Genomic DNA, 22,972 nt, shown 5'->3' with positions numbered 1-22,972 from the left:
TTTAATGTGAGGATGTACTGCCTCTTTGTCTGGGTACGCCATCACTCACCATATTAACAAAGGCAGAGATGAAAACAAGAATGATGGTAAACACTCCAACCAAGGTGCTGTTAGTGCGAGACTGGACAATCTTCTTTGAAACAGTCTGCATTGCAGCTGGAAAGAGCTTCAAGAGGAAATACAAATCATTAAAAAGTGTAAAAACCTGAGTACTTTGAAACAGGGATGTCAAAATTTCTGTTTGTGTGTAAGTCAAATACCTTTATGCATGAATAAATGGCACAGATGAAAAGGATGTTGGCGAGTATGATGAAGATACTGATGTAGATTCCCAGCATGACTGGGGTGCTGCAGGAGAGAAAAAACAAATACATCATAGAAAAACGTTTACAATTAATTCACTGCTCTACTAAGATTTTTGTCATGAGAACACTTTGAACGGAGGTTTTCAGTCAATTGAAAGAAAAGCAGAGAAAGTACAAGGCTCTGAGAGAGAAGACTCATGCCATCGAAGAAGACTCTTTCATATCAAAAAGTTAAAATATCTGTAATATATAGGAATAAAAAGCAACAAATGTAGACTGCCTACAAAGAGAGGTAATGTAGGATCATGGGAGTTGTAGTCTTAATTTAGAGCAGCCACAATTGCAGAATTTCAACTCATTCACTGCCAGCCATTTTCAGAGCAGAGAGCTTCATACTGCCAGCCGTCAAACATAATTGACGTCTAAAGACATCAATGGCGTTCGACGTCGAAATGTCTGTAGACGTCAATGGCAGCGAAAGAGTTCATCTTTAGTATTATAAAACAAGAAGTGTTTTTTGGTCTTACTGGCACATATAGATACACAGAGTCCCATCACAGTCAAAACCCATAACTCTACTAATTTATCACTTTTTTTATGAAAAACTTTAAAAGAACTCAAAAGCAGCATGCATTTTTGTCAGTCAGAAGATTTTCTTTCCCTACTCGCAGAAGTGTAAAATACGTAAACTAACAGCTTAACTTTAAAGAGTCAGAATTAATAAGAAGTGAACCAGAAATACTGAATTCAGGGAACCTTTCCACTCATTTTGAATCAAATGAGCCAGAGTGAAGGTGTAGAAGCTGAAAAAGTACTCACTGTGGAAAGACAACAATCTGTATGAATGATATGAAGCAGAACACCAGCAGAGTACAGGCGACATAGCCCCCAAAGCGATCGTCCACTTTTTTGGAATACTACAGCAGGACAAAAAAAAGAAAGAAAAACTGTCAGATATGTTTGTGAAGCAGCTGGTTTTGTCCTCTACATGTCATTTGTATTGAAGAAAAACAGATGATAATGTTTGTTTGAACCTTTTTCTCCAGGCTAGAAGTCTGGAAGGTGAGCAGAAACTTCTTCACGTGGTCTTTTCTTAGCTGGTCGATACTGCGGGCATCAATGGCTCGCCCAAGAAATTCATCCACCTCATCTTCAGGGTTCATGGCCTCCTGAACACCTCGGCTGCAGGAAGTAAAGATTAGGGGGTTAGAGAGTATAAGATAGTCTCAAGAGGAGTAGACCTGAGAATCCATCATCTGATGACAGTGTGGCAAAACTTCTGTGTCCAAAGTAACTTCAAGTGTAGCTAAAGGTCAAGGATAAACAACTTCCTGTCTTCTGATGCATTGTTAACAATCCATTTAGCCATTTGAGAAGCAATGAGGTACTCAGATCAACTGTAAACTGTCATTTTGCTGCTCATTACAGCTTTACTATAAATAGTAATTTAAATGCTCCACTCTGACTTCTTTATGTATAGATTAAAAAAAGATCCTTATCTTGTAATTAGTTTACAATAATCGAATCTTACATTTGTTGAATCAAAGTTTGATTGATCATTTCCGATTCGTTCTAAGCTGAGAAATTTTAACCCTGGATTGGATTCAAGAAGATTTGTCAACCGGTTTATATTTTTAAACTATGTCTGCTTGTATCCTAAATAAATACTTTTTCCACAAACACCAAAACGCCTGGTGATGCATAACTGATTAATAGCACAAATGTCTGACAGGAAACGGTAAACAGGACCTAGAACACCTCCCAAACTAAAACCCAGACCCCCAAATCTTTGAACTTATAAGCAGTCTTTGTAAAATCTGAAAGCAGCAACAAAACAAGAGTCAGTACTCACTTGTCTTTACTGGAGCTCTCGTCAATCCCCTGAAAAAGAAGAGAAAACACAGCAGATGACCCAAAAGCTTGAAGGCTGTGCTCCATCACCACGTTTGCTTTAATGTGAGGTCTTACCATTTGTCTGAAGACTTTGGAGTCTTTGGTCCTGGAGAAGGTTCTGTCGGGGACCCAGCGCGGCATCAGACCTTCGTTGGAGTTGGCTCTCGTTCGCTGCATCTTCGCCATCATCGCCTTCTCCTCCTTCTGCTCAGAGGGAGGAACATGAAAGCTTGACCAACTGTTCTCAGACAGCGTCGTCATTGACAATTCAAGTGTCCAAACACACAAGAAGAGGTCCATATTCATTCTAGCTTTTATTACACCCACAAGGGAAGTGTTCAGAGACTGAAGGATGGAGACTGCTTCGCTCACAAATCTGTTCACTGGCATCTGCTGTTTTTTCTTCTACACTTCTTTATGTGACTGACACTGGCTTCAAGCAGCTTTAGTGTGGAATGAGTTCATTTAATAAGAGTATTATGCTGAAGAACAACACATGACCTGTGTGGTTCTTAGATTACACATCATGTTTATTGTTATCACAGGATGGAAACAGGTTTGTTGTTTTTTCTATATTCACAGGCTTATTTCTATTCAAAGATTTATTTGACACCTATTTAGATTGCGTGTGAATACAGTGAGGATTTCTCTAAATGATGTGCTAAAAGTCATTATGAATGGGCAAAGAAAAATAAGTGATATTTCTTGTAGAGAATTATTTTATCTTTCCCTAAAAAAATGTTTTTTTGAGTGTGTGCTTTGTGTACTGACCCGCTTCTGGCTGCAGCCAAGAACTAAAAAGGTCTCTATGCTGTTTTCCTTCAGATATGCATTTCTCTCGCCCCCAAAACCTGGTTCCACCTCATAATCTCCATTGAGGTACTGCAAGGTGGCTTTAGTGATGTGTATCCTCCTGCAGAAGCAAAAAAACAGTAATTATATTTGTTAAAATCTCCTCATTTTTTGTGTTGTTTTTCAATTTATTTACTTTTTAAAAAAACTTTAAGGTGAGGAAAAAGAAATATGTAACAAAAGCTGGAAAGGTAATTTTCTCAACAGTTAAATAAGTAAATTTCCTCACCCTGCTTTTCCTCCTGCCTCCATGTGATTTGCCAGCGTGACATCATTTGACCACACGTCAAACTGCCACTTCCTGAGTCCCAGCACGCCGCAGTGCACACGCCCACTGTGAATGCCAACTCTCATGTTCACGTTGACCCCTGTCACCTCTCGCACCAGCCTGCAGGATGGAGGATTAAACATCAACTCTACAGGAAAAACAATGTCTGCTTACCTCATCTTGAATGAGCGTCATTTGTACTCACGAGATGGCCTCAATCATGTCGACGCCCATCTCCACACAGCAGTGAGCATGGTCAGCCCGGGGTTCAGGGAGCCCAGACACACAGTAGTAACAATCCCCCAAAATTTTAATACGTAGACAATGGTTCTCCTGATGAAGGGAGGACAAGAGTTGGAGAGAAACAAAATTAGTGAGCAAAAGACTCCATAAGTTGTCAGGAATATTCACTTTCACCTGTACTCTCACATCTGACTATTAAGAAAAGTCTTTCTCACACATGAACTGCATCCCTGAAAATATCCCTCAATTGCACCGAACACATTATTGATCTTCTGATACACACTGCAAAAAACAGAAATCTTATCAAGTCTTTTTGTCTTATTTTCAGTAGAAAGTGTCTTTTTAGACTTAATACGAGCCACTTTCCCCTGACCAGATCACTAAAATGTCTTGTTTCGAGTCATTTAAAGACAAAAATGAGGTCAGACTTGCTTGTTACAGGTTCAAAAAATCTGCCAATGGAACAAGAATAAAATAACTTAAAGGAAGATGTCAATCTAGTTTCAAGCAAATTTTCGAGTAAATTTCTCTTGTTTCATTGGCAGATTTTTTGAACTTGTTACAAGCAAGTCAAGACCTCATTCTTGTCTTTAAATAACTTGAAACAAGATATTTTTCTGGACTGATAAGTTTAATGTGGCTCATATCAAGTGCAATAAGACAATTTTTACTTTAAAAAACACAAAAACACTTGATAAGATTTATTTTTTTGCAGTGCACTTTGTTTTGTCTTGACTAATCCAGTCGTCTTTGACTGGTCAGCTTTCCCTTTCAAGAGTCAGAAACACATAGAAGTAACACCTCTGCCTTTTTTTTATGTCATAAATCATTTAAATACCAACTTTGGTTATTTAAGACTGTACTGTAACATTTCTGCTTTTATTTTGAAGCTGTCTTCTAATTTTTAATTCTTGTTTTTATTTTCTCTTCCAACAAACTTCTTCTTGGATGCCTTATGGAGCACTTCAGGTTACAAGTATCTCCTGAAACGTGCTGAAGAAATAAACCTTCATCATTCAAGTTTTCTACATGTGTAAACACAAACAGTCTGATCATTTGATCATTTCCTACTTTGAGCAGACTTTTTCCAGCCACCTATCTGAGAACCTATGTGTGAGCCCAGCAGGTAACAGTCAGTTTAGCAGAGTTTTGGTGCTTAAATGCTTGACTGCATATCTCAGATGTCAGCTCATTGTGTTTGTTGATGAAATGCTCTAAAAGATGCTGTAGTAATTTAAAAAGTGACAACATGAAAGAGGACTACTCCTTCTCTTTTTGCTCTCCACACCCAGCTGCCCTACTTACCTAAACACCAAACTGTAGGAGAGGACGCTGTGTCTACTTACCGATGCCAGCTTGTCAAAGCGGGCAAAGAGTTCGTTGAGTGTCATGACCAGCTCCTGAGCTGTGCACTGAGAGGCCAGGCTGGTAAAACCCTCAATATCTGCAAACAGAATACTGCGGACACAGTGAAGAGGAAGACACACAAAAAAACATCAGTATTGAAGATTTAGCTTTACAGTAGCACTGTAACTTAATTGTAGCATTACATTAGAGCTAACCTTGACAGAGGCTGGCAGTGTGACCTTAATGTCTTCTGAAGGAGATCTGTGTAACGTGTGTGTATGCATGAGTGTATGGTGTGGGGCGTGGGGACTGTGTGGTGTGTTTGCTCGGTGCTGTAATTGAATGTGTGCTGAAGCTTTCCATCTTTGGGGACTATCTTATCTTGGCTGCTGGTGATTAAGTATTCCCTCACTAGTGTTAATTAGCCTCCACTCCTCCAAACCTCTCTACCCTCCTCTGACTACCAGCACACTAACATACATGTTCCTGGATGTTTGTGTACAAATAACCATGTATTAGCTTCAAGAGTTATTCAGGCAAAATACTAGCACTGCGCTAAATGTAAGGTACAATGATACCTTTACTTACGAGCATCCCCAACCAACAACTTTTTTGAGATATGACCTTTCTTGTGGCTGATTTTTTTTGCTTTAAGTTGAGAGCTAAAGTTTGGGTCACGCGCCGGCTCCAGATACCCCACCGTTGCGCAGCGAACCCCACAGTACACCCAGTATCTCATTTCTCACTCGTTCATTTTGAGTGTCTCGCTCACAGTGGAAGCATCAGTGCTATGCTTGCATTTGTTCCCACAGCTATTTTGCAAAACTTTCAGACTTATTTAAAGGAAACACCCAGAAAAGTTGCAACTGGGCGCTATTTAATGACACTTTCCACTCATTTTAGAAACATTGTGGAAGGGAGAATGCAACAGACCTCATTGGGCAGGTTTTTATCATAAACACCTGCAGTTGAAAGTGACAAAAGCGCAGCAAAAAGGACAAAAATGAGCAAATCAGATTCAGTTATTAAGTTCAACCTTTTTCCTCCATCTCCGTCAGCATCTTAAAGTTTTTTGATCTCCAAGCTAAATGCTGGACCTCATACTTAATAAAACCAGTTTACTGCAGTACATGCTATTCTATCGTGTTTTGTAGAATATTCATTGTTCATATGTACATTTTTCTTTTATAAAAACATGTAACAAAACAAAAATTGTGGTGTTTTTTTGGGGGGGGGTCCAGGACTGATCAATGGCTCTTCAATTCATTTTAATGGGAAAATTGACTTGACACACAAGTAATATGACCTACAAGCTCCATCAAAGAATGTATTAAACTCGCTAGTCAAGGCACCACTGAGGTAAAAATGCATCATAAATCATATCTAAAAGCACTGAAGCTGAAATGATATGACACATCTCTGGTTAAAAAGATCCCAGCATAGAGACGCACAGAGAACAAGGCTGATGAAGGGAGTGAAACCCATATTCATGGATGGAATATGAAACAAAGCACACAGGCCAAGAGTCTTGTCTGACCTGACATTGTCGTGTTTCTGGATATAGATCTTATGAAACATCATGTCTTCCTTCTTGGCATTGATGTCAGCCTTCATCTCCATGGCAACATGCCTTGGCAACACTGAAAGCAACAGACGTTCCTGGAAAACACAGAAAAAAAAAGAAACAAAATGCAGATTGTGTCACTCATGATGTTGCTGTTTATGTTTAGCGTGTCAGGTGCTGAATCACATCGCAACTATTTCACGGGTTTTGGACTTGATTCATCCAAAGATTCATCTGAATAAAGGACCAATTACATTTTTTAAGATATATTTATGAAATAAGTTAGATATTTTTTTCTTTGAATTAACACTGAACTTAGCCTGGATTTAACATTTAAATTTAAGAAAATTTGAAGCTGGGGTGTACCAGCTGATATATTTCCAATTTACACATAAGTTGCATGTTGAATCTGAGGCAACAAAAGGCTTCAAGGATGTTAGATTAGGAAAAAAAGATTTCTTCTTCCAGCTGTGAAACTGAAGTAGCCTGCTCAGATTTTGCGGGGTAAGGTTTGAGAAACCTGTAGACATGTGTACCTGTTGTTGATTTTCCCGCTGAAGATGTAGTCTGGCCTGTATGTATCCTCTGGTCTCCTGGAAGGCTTGTCTCTGGGAAACTTCAGCGGGGTAGTGGGTACAGATACCAATGATGTTAGTGCACAGAAAAATCAGGACATTAGCGCTCACCTAATGGGGGAGAAGAGGGAGGAGAGGAGAGAGAAAAGAGGTCATAAAGTTTTTAGACACAAGGTAAAAGAGTGATCGGCACGTAAATGAGAGCAGGTATGATTTCTGGGGATGATTTCTAGCACTTTGTGATAAAGTCTTTCGCCATCAATCCAAATCTTCAGCGTCATCCCAGTAGACCTTAGTCCAACACAGCCATACTGAATAGGCTTGACATAACCTAACTTTGTTCGAGTTAGAATGGGGTAAAAAGGCAAGCTTTTAGCCTTTTTACAAACAGTGGCAGCAGTTTTAAAGTCATATATTGAGTTAAATGATTCAAGTGAGTGCTGTGGGTACCGACCCGAGTTGTATATTGAGTTAATGTTTCTACAAAACATTAACACTTACTTTTAAAGAAACTTTTACATGCTACTTGCATGGGCCTTTGGTAACCCTTGAAATGTTCAGTAGATGCTATGGCAAAATCTTTTAATCTGTCAAACTGAAATTAATATTATCTATTGTAGCAATGAATATGAGAGGGATTAATTAGAAATAGAAATCATACAGGTGATCAGAAATCATTGGAGAGAGATATCATGTCATCTTGGAAGCTTTTCGAATACAAAACACTAAGTAAGCTTCTTTCGTAACCATCTGACATAACTTCCAGAATCATAACTTGCATCTTCAAATGTTAATTAATATTTGCAAAATATGTAACCACTGTCTCTGAGTATCTTAAATCCTAGAAGTTTCTACGGTGTCTCAGCTTTTTGCCATCATAATGGTACAACCTAAAACAAATAAAACAGTTTGTAGAAATTTGTGTTTCTCTGGGGAAGCTTCTGATTTACTCTATGTTTATGTATCTTTTGTTATAGTAAAGTTCTGCAAACGAGCAAAAAGTGACAGTAAATAATTAAGATTCAGATTATTTTTAAAACTGTGAAAGAGAAGTGTTCAAATTCAGTGCTATTGCTTGCAGCAATAATTCTTACCTAATATTTGAAAAATTGCCAAAAACTAAATCAAAAAGTTTCTTTAGAGCTGTGAAAACCAGTGAATAAACACACAGAGCTCATGATACCTCAAACCGCTTAAAAAACATAATTTTAAATATCTGATTAGAGCCTGCCCCACAAATCATCACCTATGATAAGAAAAAAAAGAATGTAAAGCATCAGTAAATGGGAATCCAAGTGGCTGCTGTACAGGAACAAAATGAGCAGCAATGCAGGGTAAAGTTGACCTGAGGTGACATAGTTAACAGGGTATCAGACACAAGAATAGAAAACAGATGGGTGACGGGCGGATGAGTACAAGAAGGCAAACAAGGGGTGGGGTTAAAAATAGAACAGCAGCATAATGGACATCACAGATAAGATGTAAGACTGACAGATGTTGAAGGAAGGAAGGAACTGAGTGGTAAGAAGCGGGGTGAGGAAGGAAAGGGACAATGTGAGGATGACAGGGAAGGCGAAGGAAAGAGTGATAGAGAAAGAGGGAGAGAAAGGAGACAGATATGGGCCACAGCGACATTAGGCAGATGGCTCGGAGCGCTCGGCTCTGTTTACATTACTCTCACTGATCAAGCAAAAACAGCCACGAGACAAAAGTGAAACCTGCAGCACCGTTTGCAGGTGAATACCTCCTGTCAATCTCTCTATGTTCATTTAAATACTTTAATCTCTCCACCTGCTATGAGCGTAAACCCCCCTGTGCGTGTTCATGTGTCCAGATTCACACCCTGTGTGTACGAGGTCACAGCCTCAGACTAATTGCCTGCTCTCCTCAAGAGGGCCAGAGCTGGTGGGTTTACAGAGTACACAGTACGGTCCTGTGTTTACGCAACAGCTCTCTGCCTCTTTAGGAGCTCTGCTACCTGTCCTGAGCACACACTGACACGCTCCCAATGTGAGGCCGCCGCACCTGCTCATGTCCTCTGTGCTCAACAACAGACTCATTTACCCCAACTCACTGCTCATTACCTTCCCCTGACAGCCGGTTTTATGCTGCTTTTCATCCTTTATAACCACACCACATCACTACGCAGACTGCTCACCATTTGTCTTCTCTGACCAACCATTACGATTTTGTCCTACATACATTCAGTTTGTAATGACTTAAAAACAGGAGCTGAACGCCAGGTCACACAAAATTTACTTTTTCACAAAAGCAGTCGTTATTTCCCCCGGGATGACACAATGTAAGCAGCCAGCCAGTCTGTGAAGAGGACCTCGGCTTAATCCCTGGATATCAAAATGGCATTATGTAAGAGCTGCACTGATCTAGACTGGATGGAAAACAGCACTAATACTGGCCAGTCAGCCCAACATAGATTAAAATGTATTTTGCCTCAAAAAGCCCCCTACAGCTTAGAGAGGATATGCAGGCTCGATCAATAAACGATCAACAGAGCTGTATGGTTGTGCTGCAGCAGTGATTCTGACCTCTCTGTTTGACCTCTCTGCTGCGTGGGTGGAATACCTCTAGGAATCTGATATTTTACATCAAACTGTTGCAGCTTTTCTAAAAGAAATCTGATTATTATTTTACATAAATATGGAAAAAAAAGTCACTTTAACAAGATTTAAAAAAAAAAATTCTACTGAAGGTTTATCATTTGTCACATTTAACAGTGGACATGCTTGTCGGTGGCCTCCATCAATCAATCAACCTGTATAGCTATGTGAGATTAACAAACAGAATGGAAGTTAGAAACTGAGACACAGAATCCACCACCCTATCTAACTTTAACTTTCTCTTTGACATTATCACTGTTTTGTTGTGTTGTATTACATCTTAATTTAGATTCTTCAATCAAAAAGCTTGGTGCTCAAATCATAAAAAATCCTCATCAAAAATATTTAATGCTGATATTCATACTGATACAAAGCTAGCCCAAAGCCATGCTAACAGAACCTAAAGGCTAAAAATCAGGGCTGCTTGAGAGTAAATGCTAATCTTAGCGTGCTAACGCGTTGACAATAATAACGCTAGCATGTTTATTTAAAAGGTATGACCAAAAAATGTTTGTGTTGCATGTCTGAATGTGATGATTTATTCGAAGTATCCAAACACTTATCACCTCTTTACATCTCATCAAAACCCTCTGAAGCAAACATCTTTAAGTTAGCCAAGTTAGCAGGTGAGAACAAGAAATGAGAGCTGGGCTAAAGGAACTTCACATATATTCCCAGAGAGACTTTATTTATACTTTTCTCCCCCTTTATGATGGATCTAGCAAAAGACCCATTTGCTTGAGCAAGAAGTCTGTGGTCCTGACAGTCAGTCTGTAAACATTGACTTTTAAGGCCAACAGGCCCTCATTTCAGACCGAGGAAGAATTATATTAAGGATGAGAGCGTTGTGTCACAGATTTGTGAGAACACTCTGAAAATTATTTTTAAGAACAACAGGCATACACTACCAGGAGAAAACATTTAAGCTGTACATTTCAAAAGACATGATGTGATGATCCAAGTGATAATAATCAGCTGACTCTGAGATCCTCCTGCCTTTCAGTACTTCACAGCATCTTATAGATGATTATTTTTTTTGGTATACAGCTTAAATCTTTAGCGAATTCATTTTTTTTACACTTAAAATTACAAGAATAAATGAATAAAAAAACAAAAGTTCAACATGTAAGAGATAGAGACTAGCTATTGGAGATGAAGCAGCAGTTAGCAGCTTAAGAGTCAACAATAAGAATCCATTCTGAAGTAATAGCACTGCACAAATAAAATCAGAAAAATGTATTATTAGTGAGCTGTTATTTGGCACTGGGGTGTTGTTGAAAATGTATTGTTTTTTGAGCTCTCTAATTAAAAATGGCGAAATAAAATGTAAACATACACCAGAAGTGACCACACAACATTTACCAAAACGTACCTCAAAGAGAAAAGGCAGACTTACATTTGCTAGATAGCTAAATGATGACAAATGCTAGTGTTGCTAAATAGCTAACATGTAAATAACCAACTCTTAGCCAACACAACATTAATAACAAAAGGTAGAACAGTGTCTGTGTAATGACAAAACTTAACAATCTCTACTTGAATAAAACAGCAGAGTCAGCATGTCAGAGTCCATTTAACTATTTAACTGAGCAAAAGAAAAAATTTAAACCAGTCTGCCCCTGGGTCTCTGTGTATTGTATCTTTTATTTTCCTTTGGGCCCAGAAGAGCTGATGCTAACACTTTCTTTCTGTGTCACTAATCAGTACTTAGCCACAACGTGACACTTATTTCATCAAGATATGCAAACATATCAAATGCAAAACATGAGGAGATCAAGGGCAATATTTGTATATTCCCTGAGAACCTGATAACAAGTTTTCTTAATTACATTTACTCAAACAAACTGGAAAAGTTCATACAAGTGTAAAAAAGTGCTGAGGACTTCCTGTAGTTTAGCTGTGATTGTTCATAACAGTCTCTTTTATCCCAACTTTTAGCAGAAAAGTTGTTGATGTGAAATTCAAATGTAGTCATGATGTTAATGCGGGTGTTTGAGTCCATTTTGCTGTTGCAGAGCTTATTTTGAAGCCAGCAGTCATTTAACACCGCTTGTGCGTGGAATATGGAGCCATGATGATGCTGGTGTTTTTTCTATATACACAAAAAACTCAGTGCTGTTCTCTCTCTGTCTATCTCTTTCTGCGGGTGCTTTTTCTCTCCGTCTTGTGAAAGGTTCTGCTTAGTGTTGGCCTGAGACTCACACCCACGGAGACTGTGAATTATCAGAGATGGCAGTGCAGCTTTCACTTAGCAACTATCACCCACATTCCTCAGCCTCCCTCCAAAGACCTGCAGCAGCCCCCCACCCTGGTTCAGGGAGTGTGCAGCGTTGGGTCGAGCTGACAAGAAACAGGTGTAGGGGTGGAGTAGATGGCTGTCTTATCAACTCATTTGACTAACATTGGACAGGCTCAACATACTGTAATCCAAGTATATTTGAAAAGAAGAGAGCAGGTTTACAGCACTGCTCCTGTCAAGGAAAATGCACTATGGGTCATTTCGCTTTTTTAGTTCGAATAAATTATAAACTATTATTTATTTTTCATTATTTTTATTCAATTATATTGAGAAAGATGAGATTGGCAAGAGAAAAATTTCACATCAGCATTTAAAGGGGCTGTGAGAGCTATCCAAGATTTGGTAGTGTTTTTCCAGAACAAAGACTGCATTTCCCATGAACACTTTCACCCACAGTTGTAAAACCATGACTCTTACCTAGATGTGTATTTATATTGAAGCAAATAAATCTTCTTTTTAACACTACTTGTTCTACTTGTAGACATCTTTTTACCAGCTGCAAAATGACGAGGTAGTGTATTTATTTGTAGTAAGGTAGCGCTATTGTTTGAAACATGACAACAAGCAAACAATAAAAACTCATTTTGAGGCCTAGTTTAGTGTAGTGGGCTATTTCAAGATCACTTATAAAGTCCTGTTACTTTATGATAGTTAACAGAGCCCAAATTTCAAGCAAGTTAAATTGATGTTCTAGTGACTGTAATTATTTGGAATATTTTTTATTTGTGGCTAGTTAAACTAATATTAGCATATATGATGAAAATAAATTCTACATGATATTAAATGTTTCTTGAAAACCAGTGATCAGGGAAGGGCGAATGAATCTGCCTTGTAACGTTTTCTTGTAATTTTGTAATTAGAAAACTACTGTGAAGGGATATAAGAGAAAAGCTTGCTGATGAAGGTAAGAGTCCCACTTTACCATAAACTCTGGAATAACGGTCTTGTTAAAATGTTTGTTTTTTTTGTGGCTTCTACGTATGTACTTATTGCATCAGCTCCAGAAGCTTCTTTGGCCTGTAGTTTTTCCATAATCTCTCTGACAAACAGACTAATAGTTCAGAAAACATGATCCCCTGTAGACAAATCAAAATCTTGACAGGCCTCTCATGCTTGGTCACAGTTGTTTAGCTATGACCCTGTTTTAGGGAAAGTTCCTGCAAACTGTTGAGCCTCACTTCGGATGGTTTTGGGCTCTCTCATATTACTGGAGTCTCCTTAAAGCACTGAAAACAGTATTTCATGTGAACATGGAAAAAGACTTGTACCCCGGCAGAGCAGCCCAAGAAAACTGGAGAACAAGACACTGAATTTATAAAACTTTTTCCCAGAGGGAGCAATGACTGATGGGATATTGTTGTTGAATCCGGGCCAGAGAGAGTGCAAGTCAGAGCTCATCGGCCTTTGAGGAGCATCTGGAACTCTTTAGACCATCTGTGTTTGATCAGGCTCTGTAAAACACACTCTAGCACCTCCAACACAATGACTTGTGCTTTACAAATGAGAGCCTCCTCCCCATAGGTTGTCCCTTATCTTTCCTTAAGAGCCTCACTATTTATTTAATATGTTTTCTATCCATTTCATTTCTTTTTCTGCCGTGTCCTCCCGCTCTGGCTCGTGCTCACTGTCGCTTTGAGCCTTTGTGAATGTGTCTTTGCGAGTGTGCATGTGTGTGTGTGTGTGTGTGTGCGCGTGTGTGGTGCCGGGCAGCTGCACGGTTTGTGTACTCAGCCTGAGCCTCATGTCTACACACAGCTCATACTGCCCTTATCTGAAATGACCAGAACCACATCAACAGATAAAGAGTCAAAGCCCCGCCTGGCTCACTCGCTCGCTCGGCTCGGGTGGTCCACACACTGTCGCTAACAGAGACACACACTTCTTCAAGACGTGTGTGTCTTACAGTGGAAAAAACACTTTGCAAAATTAATCTTACAAGCTGCAGACCAGAAATATTTTGGCACACAATCACCTGTGCAGTCTTGTCATTTCTGTAATTTGTGATGAACAGCAGGGCAGAGTTTTGTTCTTTCACAGGAAATCTTTTTCCAGGACAAAACCAATCAAACTGTTGGAAGATATTCTTAGTTTCTCCAGATATCGGAGCTCTCTGAACAGAGTTTAACAGAGAAATAAAAGCATTCTAACACCCACCCAACATTTATCCCATTATTTGACATAACCTTATGAAAGGTTAAATGAAAATATATGGTGTATCTGACATCCCTTTTTTTTAATTTTGCAGCTTTCTAAAAAGTGGTGGAGCATGTGTTGGACATTGTAAACAAAAGTTATGTCAACATTACAGGTGCACATTCAGTTGGATCATTCAGTCTGCATTAAAGAGTAAACTAAAACCAATCAAAATTTCCAGATGATAAAGAGTGATTAACTTAATGACATGTCTGCAGCATGCAGCGAGGAACACATTAACTTTTTTGAACAAGTTCATTGCTCTAATGCTAATAGTTTGTGTACATGAGGGCAGAGCTGCCTGCAAAATGTAAGATGCTGTTCTGTGGATTTTTTTTTCCTTATTTCTTGGTGATTGGCAACTTTTAAATTACCTACAAAAATGCTTTCAAATCAAAATCTCTGACTATGGAGACACCTGTTTAGGTCAAGCCCCATGAGGTTTACTCTTGAGCAGGTGGCCCAGGTTTGAATTAAACCTGTAGCCTCTTTTCCGGAATGTCACTCCCCACTCTCACCCTGTTTCCTGCTCTTTCCAATATAAAATCTCTGACTATGAAAACAGAGGAGGAAAAGCCACGGGTCAGGCTCAATATAAACTGTTTTTTACATGGTAGCCAATAAACATTTTATGATATAAAGTCCTTTCACATGCACTTAACGCTCGCTCACAGTGGAAGTTTACCAGATGTGGAAGTCATCTTCTTTTTATGAATTTCCAGCAGACTGTACCCTGTGAAGTGTCAAACTGTCCTTGGAGACAATGTGAATGTTGTGCAGTGCTTCTGTGTTTTCAATCATCAAATTCAATAAATTTAGGGTGCCACTGGTCTATCACAGTTTAAGCCACATAAACAGAGGCTATAGATTTCATTGCAGTGGACACAAATTTGACTCCAAGCCACAACTGTTTGCTGCATGTTTTCCCCCATCTCTCAAACCCCCACATTTCCTGACTCTGTTCAGCTTTCCAATCCAACAAAGGGAAAAATGCCTTCAAAAAGAAATAAAAGAAATTCCATGAATTTAAGTATAAGTTCTCTTTTACTGACTCTGTGCAAATGAGCCACACAAAAAAAACTGACATCAGTGGGTAATTCACACATCACAAGAGGTCCTCATGTGATACTAATTCTGTGGTAGTAGTGCCTCAGCAACCTAAAGCATATTGTGCAGAGGTATAGTTCTTCATTCAAACATCATCCTTACCTCTTTCAATTTTATCTTCTTTTAAATCTCCACTTACCACAATCCTCAGTGATCAAAGTTCGTACAAAGTTTTTGAACTATATCTGAAACATGTTTTTATTGCAAAACGCAAACAGAAAGGCTCCATGTCAGCCAAAAGGAAGTGGTATATTTACTTGAAACAAGACCAAGTAATGCAAATTATGGAAGTAATGTAATTTTTTGGAGTGTATACTCACAATTTTTTCCTCAATTTCGAAGCTGTCTCAACATGTTTCTTTAAATTGAGATGTTACAAACTTTCAGACATGCTACAGACATTCAAACTTTGGGACAAAGGTAATTTCAGAAATCAAGAATCTAAAAGGCAAACTGCTTCTATCCAAATGCAAGGTAGTTTAAAAAATATTTTCTTGTGTCCATATAGCTGCTTAAAAACTGTAAGTACTTTTTTATTCAATCATCAAAACCTTAAAAGTGCCATATGGAAAATAATTTTCATACTCCGACTCAGAAAAAATCTAGGGCTGCTAACTGTAAATAGAGCAATTCTCTACACGTAGTCTGTCTAAAGCTTTACTTCCTGTATATTGAGTTGTAGATAATTAAGCATCCAAATCCAGTCATATGACTGACACAGTTTGATGTTGACAACATTAAGAGCTTAACTCATTTTGTACAGAGTGATGTTTTTTATGGTTCCAGGAAGAAAATAAATGTAAACAAGCATGTGATGAATCAGATAAATCACAAACAACAGATGTGGGAAGCTAATTAAATATCTACCAAAACAGGAAATGTGCGACTATTGTTTTTGTTTCCAGAAATGTAATCTATTAAAAAAGGCACAAAATATTTTCCGGTTAAAACTTTATTTTTTAACCAGACCTTACTGAATAAAAACCATCTGACTTCTCTGCCACTGCTGGTTTTAGTTGTGGAGTAAAACTACTTTTTGTAATCAATCAACATTAGGTATGACAGACAACTATAAATAATTACTTTTGTTGGCTTTGCTGAATTTCCTTGAGCCTTCTTTCAAGCATCATTAAGGCTGTGCACTGAAACACAAGACCACACTCCTCCCATACATAATGTAAAACCAGTCGTTACTTGAAATGTAAAGCCAGCTATCCTGATTCACATTGACCATGTTCATACTCCTTTTTTTCTTCAGTCTGGTTTCTGTAAACATGGACAGTGACATGCTGGGGGTCCTAACACTGAAAAACTACTCACCACACACATTTCTCGCCAACTGTGCGGGTGTGACTTCTGTGGAGAGTGTGACTATTAAAGGATTCTGGCATTGGGGGAGGGCGCAAAGTATTTTCATTTCAAGAAAAACAAAATCTGCATGAAAAGGAGGAAGCAGAGGAGAATCAAAGCTTTTATATTCAACATTATTTCTGGAAGGCTGAGGACCCCTGCAAAGACAGACAACAGGTTCAAGGATAATTGCTGTGATCAAACAGAAAGCTGGAGGAGCTATGTCAACATTAGAGTAGGCCTGTTCAATAGGAGAAGAACATGTGACGGGTGATAACATTGTTTAGAATTATGATTACATCACAAGTGTACAATAAAAGCAAAGAGCGCATTCTGGCTTGAACACAGTTTCTATTTTTATCTCCTGCTCTTCATGTTTTACATTTAACTGTCTGCAATGTGACGCTTCGACATCTCAAATAAATTTAAAATTAGAAGACAGTTTGGTCCACTCAATTAGTATTTATCAACCAGGGGACAAAAGATACTTAGCTTGAGCTTCAGCCTCTAACAGTGATAAAGTATGACCACTGTAATGGCAACGATAATCCATCATTCGGCCCCTTCACTTCACCTAGCCAAAATGGCGATCACTGAGGGTGTGTAAGGGGGGATAGCATTCTTTTTTCCACTTGTTTTAATATTAATTACAACTTTTGGACTTGTGTAATAAGTTTATTCTGAATGCTCATGTTGCAATAACAATAATTGGAAGTCATGTTGTATTTGAGGCAAATACAGGAATTTTTTGACTGCGGGGTCTAGCAGATTCATGGAGGGATGGCAGTGGTACCTTTCTTATCTCCATTTATCATATCTGCTTTGACTTTCAACACTGCACTATCCAAAAGCTGCTGTATTGTTTAAAGCTGTAAAGTAAAACAACAGAGTGATGACTTTTTTATGAGGACTCAAAAGAAAATTTTTTATCTGGGGTGCCAGTATGGCCTAGTGGTTAGGCCTTCCTGTGTGTCATTCCTGCTTAATCTACTTCCCTGTACTTTCTGAATAATAAAAAGGTGTTTGTTCAACAATTTCAATTACCAACACCCAACACTATATTGGTGGAATGTCAAAGAGTTGTAATTGGCAATCTAACTATTTTTTGTTATAGAAAAAGAAACATATAACCATTAATTCATCCAAAAGAAGGAGACTTTACTTAAAAAGAATGTATCTTCATGCGCCTCTTCTTCCAGAGTCTCCAAATTACTGCAACTACAAACATGCACAGTCATAGCGAGCAGACTCCAGATAAGCTTTGCTGAACCAGACAACTGGCAAATAAAATCCTGTGTGCATCCCTCCCTCATTACTCCCCACCAACACCAACACCTCCATCCTCGTGACCTCTCCTCTGTCACCACTGTGTTTTATTATGGACCACCTCATTTTGACAGCAGGGGAGAGGAAAACAGAGCACAAAATCCATCCTAACGGGCCAAACTTCAGTGTTTCTGGAAGGCTCAGGCCCCTTGAACGACCCCTTTCTTTCTCTCTCACACACACACACACACACACACACACACACAAATACGCACCAGCGTTCACATTCTCAGAAGAAGAAGTGAACAGCAGAAATCAATTCTGACCTGATTTTTTGTTCCTCTCCTATCTTCACTCAAAGCAACATTTACCAAACTGTACACATACACACACACACACACACATACACACACACACACAGACACAAACGCACACACACCAGCAGGCTGAACTGGGTCTTGGTAGCTAGAGTCGTAGTTGTTTCTATGGCAACCGCTGGACTGGCTTGATCACAATCACTGAGGGGAGACACTTAGCGATGCTGTTTATTCCCTATCATTCTCAGAAGTGATTCTGAACTGATAACTCATTTTGCCCCTGCACTCTCATCGGTGCACAGATTGGCTGACTAGGGGTGGTGGCGTGTGTGTGTGCGTGTGCATGTGTGTGTGTGTGTGTGTGTGTGTGTGTAATGTCAAGAAATCCTTACTCAAGTACAAACAGTTATCTACATGGAGGATGTATAAAACAACCGATTACATTTGTTGTATCATTCCATCAATTCTGATGCACATGTGGATGCTTAAAGAAAAGTGGTCTTGAGTTTCTGTGTGTGTGTGTATGTGTGTGTGTCTATGTGTGTGTGTGAGGGTCGCATCAGTCAGTGCTCATCCAGGTCGTGAGCATCGTGTACATGTGACAGGTATCCTCGTTAAAATGCTGCTGCGGCGTTAAACACACAAATTATTTATCGAGGAAGCTGTGGAAGGACTGCGTGGGGAGAATATCGGATTCTCCCTCCGATCACGCCCCCTCCCCCTCCTCCTCCTCCTCCTCCTCCTTCCTCATAGTCGGTGTCTTTTTCTACAGCCTCTCACAGGTGATCGTCACAGGCTGACACTTCCTCTGCCTGGGTCCAAATCTCGCATCTTGATGCATGATGCATACACAAGGTTATTCCAGCGCCAGGAGGCTGCTGTGAAACTGTGAACAGCTGATGCACTTGATACAGTGTGAGATTAACACTGATTAAGATTCATTTATTCACTGTAAAAGAGCTGGAAAATTTTGAAATTAAGCAACAGCTATTTGAAAAGTTTGACGTAAGACGGCAGTGGGTGTACTGAAAGTTCTATCAGTCAAAAACACTGACCCAGAGTCCTCACAGGAGCCTCATTTGCCCTCTGTGTTGAATTAATGGGCTTTTAGGGGCTTAACCCATTATCTCTGCTGTGGTCAAAGATCAAACATCTCTAAACGCCTTACACCTCATTAACAACAAAAATAAATAAACAAACTGCTGCTGTTTCTGTGATTACACAGGTTGATCCTCAACACCGGTGTAGTGTTTCAGGGTATGAAATCGCAGCATCGTGTATGCAGAGAAAACGGGGTTGGAGTGACCTGCCTGTTGCTCTGACGCAGGGTCTGATAAGACTGTTCCATGTGACGCAACAGTTAGCAGAAACGCCAAGGGCCGGGTATTTTTAGGAACGAGTCTTTGACCTCCTACAGCACTGTCAATAACATTCACACACAACAATGCTAGCCATTGTCAGGAGAGGCTAAAAGCAAATAGGTAAAGATTAAGAAAAGCAAAGTTCAGCATGTGTTACAAAAAGAAGAGTGGTCTGGCAGAGTGACAGGCTCAACTGTGCCTTTTCTAGTATGAAGCCCTGCTCAACAGTACATGTCAGTATTTTCACTTGCACAGACACCCACTCTACAGTTCTTGGATGTTTCTTCACAAAAACAAACAGCAACGATTCTGTCAAACATTCATTCAGGACGAGACAGGAAAGTGACAGCAGTAACAAAGCATGGGAAGGCACGCATGTGTGTGTTTGTGTTGATGTGTGCCTAGGCGGTACATGCACATGTGTTAGTGCAGTACTGCTGCGGCTGACTGATTTCAGCTGGGAGGTCTGAGGTTCACAAACATTAAGCAAAACAATAAAGAAGACTCAGTGGCAAAGTCAGGACATCTCTGCTACATAGGACTGCTTTAAAACTGGTTAGTGTTTGTTTTGAAAGCGGTTCCTGTATGTGACAAGGCAGTTAAAAGTACCATATAATGGTTTATGGTGTCAGCATGTGCAATAAGACACTCAAAGTGAAGCTCAAGAACAGACGCTTGAGTTTACTGTACGCAGCTGAGAAAACACACACACACACCATGCAACGCCAGGACCAATAGAGCTCAGGACAAAAGCAGATGGATCACATGTGTATGTTAAGATTCAAAGGGATTAAGGGCTGTGAATTCAGAGAGACAATCATGAAACCTTTCATGGAGATGTTATCATGAGTCTCCTTTCACTCTGATCTGTCGATGGAGTCTATTAGTGACAACAGAAAATGATCTGGGAACAGTGAGAGTACTTGTCCTGATTCTCATACACGACAAAACAGTAATCAGATCAAACTGTGGATTTATTATTTTCATTTTCATGCAGATAAAGATTTTTTTGTAAATTAAACTATCCTTTTAACAACTGTCTATCTTGGGAACAAATTAAAAATGACTGTTTGAAAATATATAAAATGTTTTCCATCTAAATAAGTGCACGTTGTTTTTCTCTTCAACATATCCATTTATTTTTAAAACAGAGTTTAACATTTCATTGAAACTTAACTCAAAAACTTGAAAGCCTCCATCTGTAATTTTTCAAGATAAAATATAATTTCTATGAATGACATTTTTGTGTTGTTCTTCTTACTTCAGGGTTCACAGTGTGCTGTTGTCTGACAACATGCGATGTAACTGTCATCAGATATACGTCGCCTCACTGTACCCTGCATGACGCAAGATAACCTTTCTCCAAGGAAGCACGAATCGAATCATGTAAGAGCTCAACAATACAAAGAAATCCTTTCATGTAAAATATCAGGGGTATAAAACAGTGTGTTGTAATCGGAGTAGTATTAAATTTCAGGTCAAAGACTCTGCAGTGATGTCACAGAGCTGCTGACACAGATTTGTTGATGACGATTGCAGACAACTCAGACACTAACCCCTGGCTTCTTACTCTATGATGCATGAAATTCAGGTTCAGGAGGACTATTTGGAGGGATATTTTATTACCTGGGACCCTCATTAATTTGTAATAATCACAGAAGTCATCTTTGATCTTAATCTTGTGTGAATTTGCCTTATTAGTAAATTGCATGGTGAAACATTTCTAATCACATCTTTCTCTGTTTCACTAAACAGAGACTACATGAAAATATTTTTGCTGCATGAATCAGCATCTCTTTAAATTTAGGTGATTCTTTTCTTTTTGGAAGATGTCCTGTTTTCCCTGACAAGCTTTTTACGTTTTTGTTAGATTAGAATCATGAGAGCTGTCTTGGCAACCTACAAGAGGAAGTTTTGATGGTGCCACATTTGTGAGGAACATGCATTTATGGGATGAGGAGCAGAGCCGAGGATGCGGTGGTCGCACAAAACATGCGCCAAATCATTTCTGCCAATGCCAAACAGCTTATTCTGCTGTTGCTGTTCACTCAGGCACAAACTTTAGCAACAAAGAGCACAGAACTAGTGTTAAAGAAATAAAAGACTAGACATCATTACAAAAAAGACACATATGAAATAAAACTATATTTTTACAAAAGAGCTAATGAAAAGTAGAACATTAAAAAATAATCTAAATTAAAACTGTAAAATGCTCAAAGTTTACAAGTTTCAACCGAAAAATTTAACCGCTTGAGGCTCTGTCAGTGCTTACAGAACAAGCGGTCCACAAATTGAGTATATGTTTCTATTTTAGCTGACTTTATGAGGACCATGTGCATAATCCCAATCTCTATAATGTTTTTACACTCATGAAGTAAAGGATCTCTCTGTACCGAAATAAAAAGAAAATAAAATAACTGCTAATGTAGATTGTGCAAACATAGTTCACCTCTTAGATGGAGATGATCAGCTCCTGTACTTCCTGAAATCAACACTATCTGTACATGCATGAAGAAGCAAAAAGGCCTGTGAGGAAACCCCAAGCATGTACTGAAGTTAATGTCACATTAACAGTAACATCTTGACATGACTCAGCTGCAGATTCCCTTTCAATCCCTGATTTAATCTGCAGCACAAAAAAGAGGAGCTGTAGCAACGACATACACAACTTTATCATTATCTGTAAACGCCAACAGCAACAGAAAACCCCAGAGAGGTTAATGAGTTACTGGAGAAAGAGGAAACACTTAAACACAAGCGTGAAGCGGTGATTGATGAAGCAGTTTCACTGTGTCACACAGCACACATGACGACTTCAGAAACAAAAAGCAATGGTGGGCAGCAGCTCTCTCATGACATTCATTCACTTAATGATGGCAAACAATGTTGGAGCCTGTGATGGATTGCACTATGATATATCATGCATGGTAGTACAACGCACTTTTCCCACGAATCCCAAGTCCTGAGCAAGAAACGATAAATAATAACGTCATTAATCCTGCTTTCTGTACGTATAACTGATCCCAAAGGATGAGACAGTCATGAAACAGCTAGAAAGCAAGAGTCTACTACAGTGTACTCCCCCCCAGACTTCTTCTCACCCTTGTCACCCCCACCCTTGAAAAAAGTACAAAGCGTCCCTTGTGTGAGAGCACAGAGACCTGAGTGATACTGCTTTATATCATGGTATTCTCCCACTGTCACACACACACGCACACACACATGTTGTCCAGCCAGACCGGATCACTCAGCCCACTGACCTTCAGCAAGCCCCCTCGATCCTTTACACGACACAAACAACACTGTACAGTGAGATGCATGAGCAGCTGAGTTTATATGAAGAATGAGAAGTAGAACATGCTATAATGCACTATTAAGATACACTGCAAGGTTGCAGAGTAAAACTACCTCCCT

General features: G+C 39.2%; 1 protein-coding gene across 2 annotated transcripts in view; it reads right to left on the bottom strand.

Moving 5' to 3' along the window:
- Nucleotides 1–22,972, bottom strand: part of LOC141799245 (adenylate cyclase type 6-like) — a 38,629-nt gene that overhangs the window by 5,280 nt on the left and 10,377 nt on the right. For both annotated transcript variants that reach the window (XM_074681432.1, XM_074681433.1), the window contains 12 exons: nt 7,009–7,158; nt 6,446–6,567; nt 4,908–5,019; nt 3,524–3,651; nt 3,280–3,438; nt 2,970–3,111; nt 2,274–2,402; nt 2,158–2,186; nt 1,340–1,487; nt 1,125–1,222; nt 261–348; nt 50–166 (listed from right to left, as the gene is read on the bottom strand). In XM_074681432.1, the coding sequence (XP_074537533.1) occupies nt 50–166; nt 261–348; nt 1,125–1,222; nt 1,340–1,487; nt 2,158–2,186; nt 2,274–2,402; nt 2,970–3,111; nt 3,280–3,438; nt 3,524–3,651; nt 4,908–5,019; nt 6,446–6,567; nt 7,009–7,158 (1,422 nt within the window). The remainder of the gene's footprint in view (nt 1–49; nt 167–260; nt 349–1,124; nt 1,223–1,339; nt 1,488–2,157; nt 2,187–2,273; nt 2,403–2,969; nt 3,112–3,279; nt 3,439–3,523; nt 3,652–4,907; nt 5,020–6,445; nt 6,568–7,008; nt 7,159–22,972) is intronic.

The sequence above is a fragment of the Halichoeres trimaculatus genome, unplaced genomic scaffold, assembly GCF_033239565.1.
Source record: "Halichoeres trimaculatus isolate MK-OKI-2021-1 unplaced genomic scaffold, fHalTri1.1 fHalTri1_scaffold_11, whole genome shotgun sequence".
NCBI classification, from domain to species: domain Eukaryota; kingdom Metazoa; phylum Chordata; class Actinopteri; order Labriformes; family Labridae; genus Halichoeres; species Halichoeres trimaculatus.
This window is presented reverse-complemented; position numbering and strand designations above follow the sequence as displayed.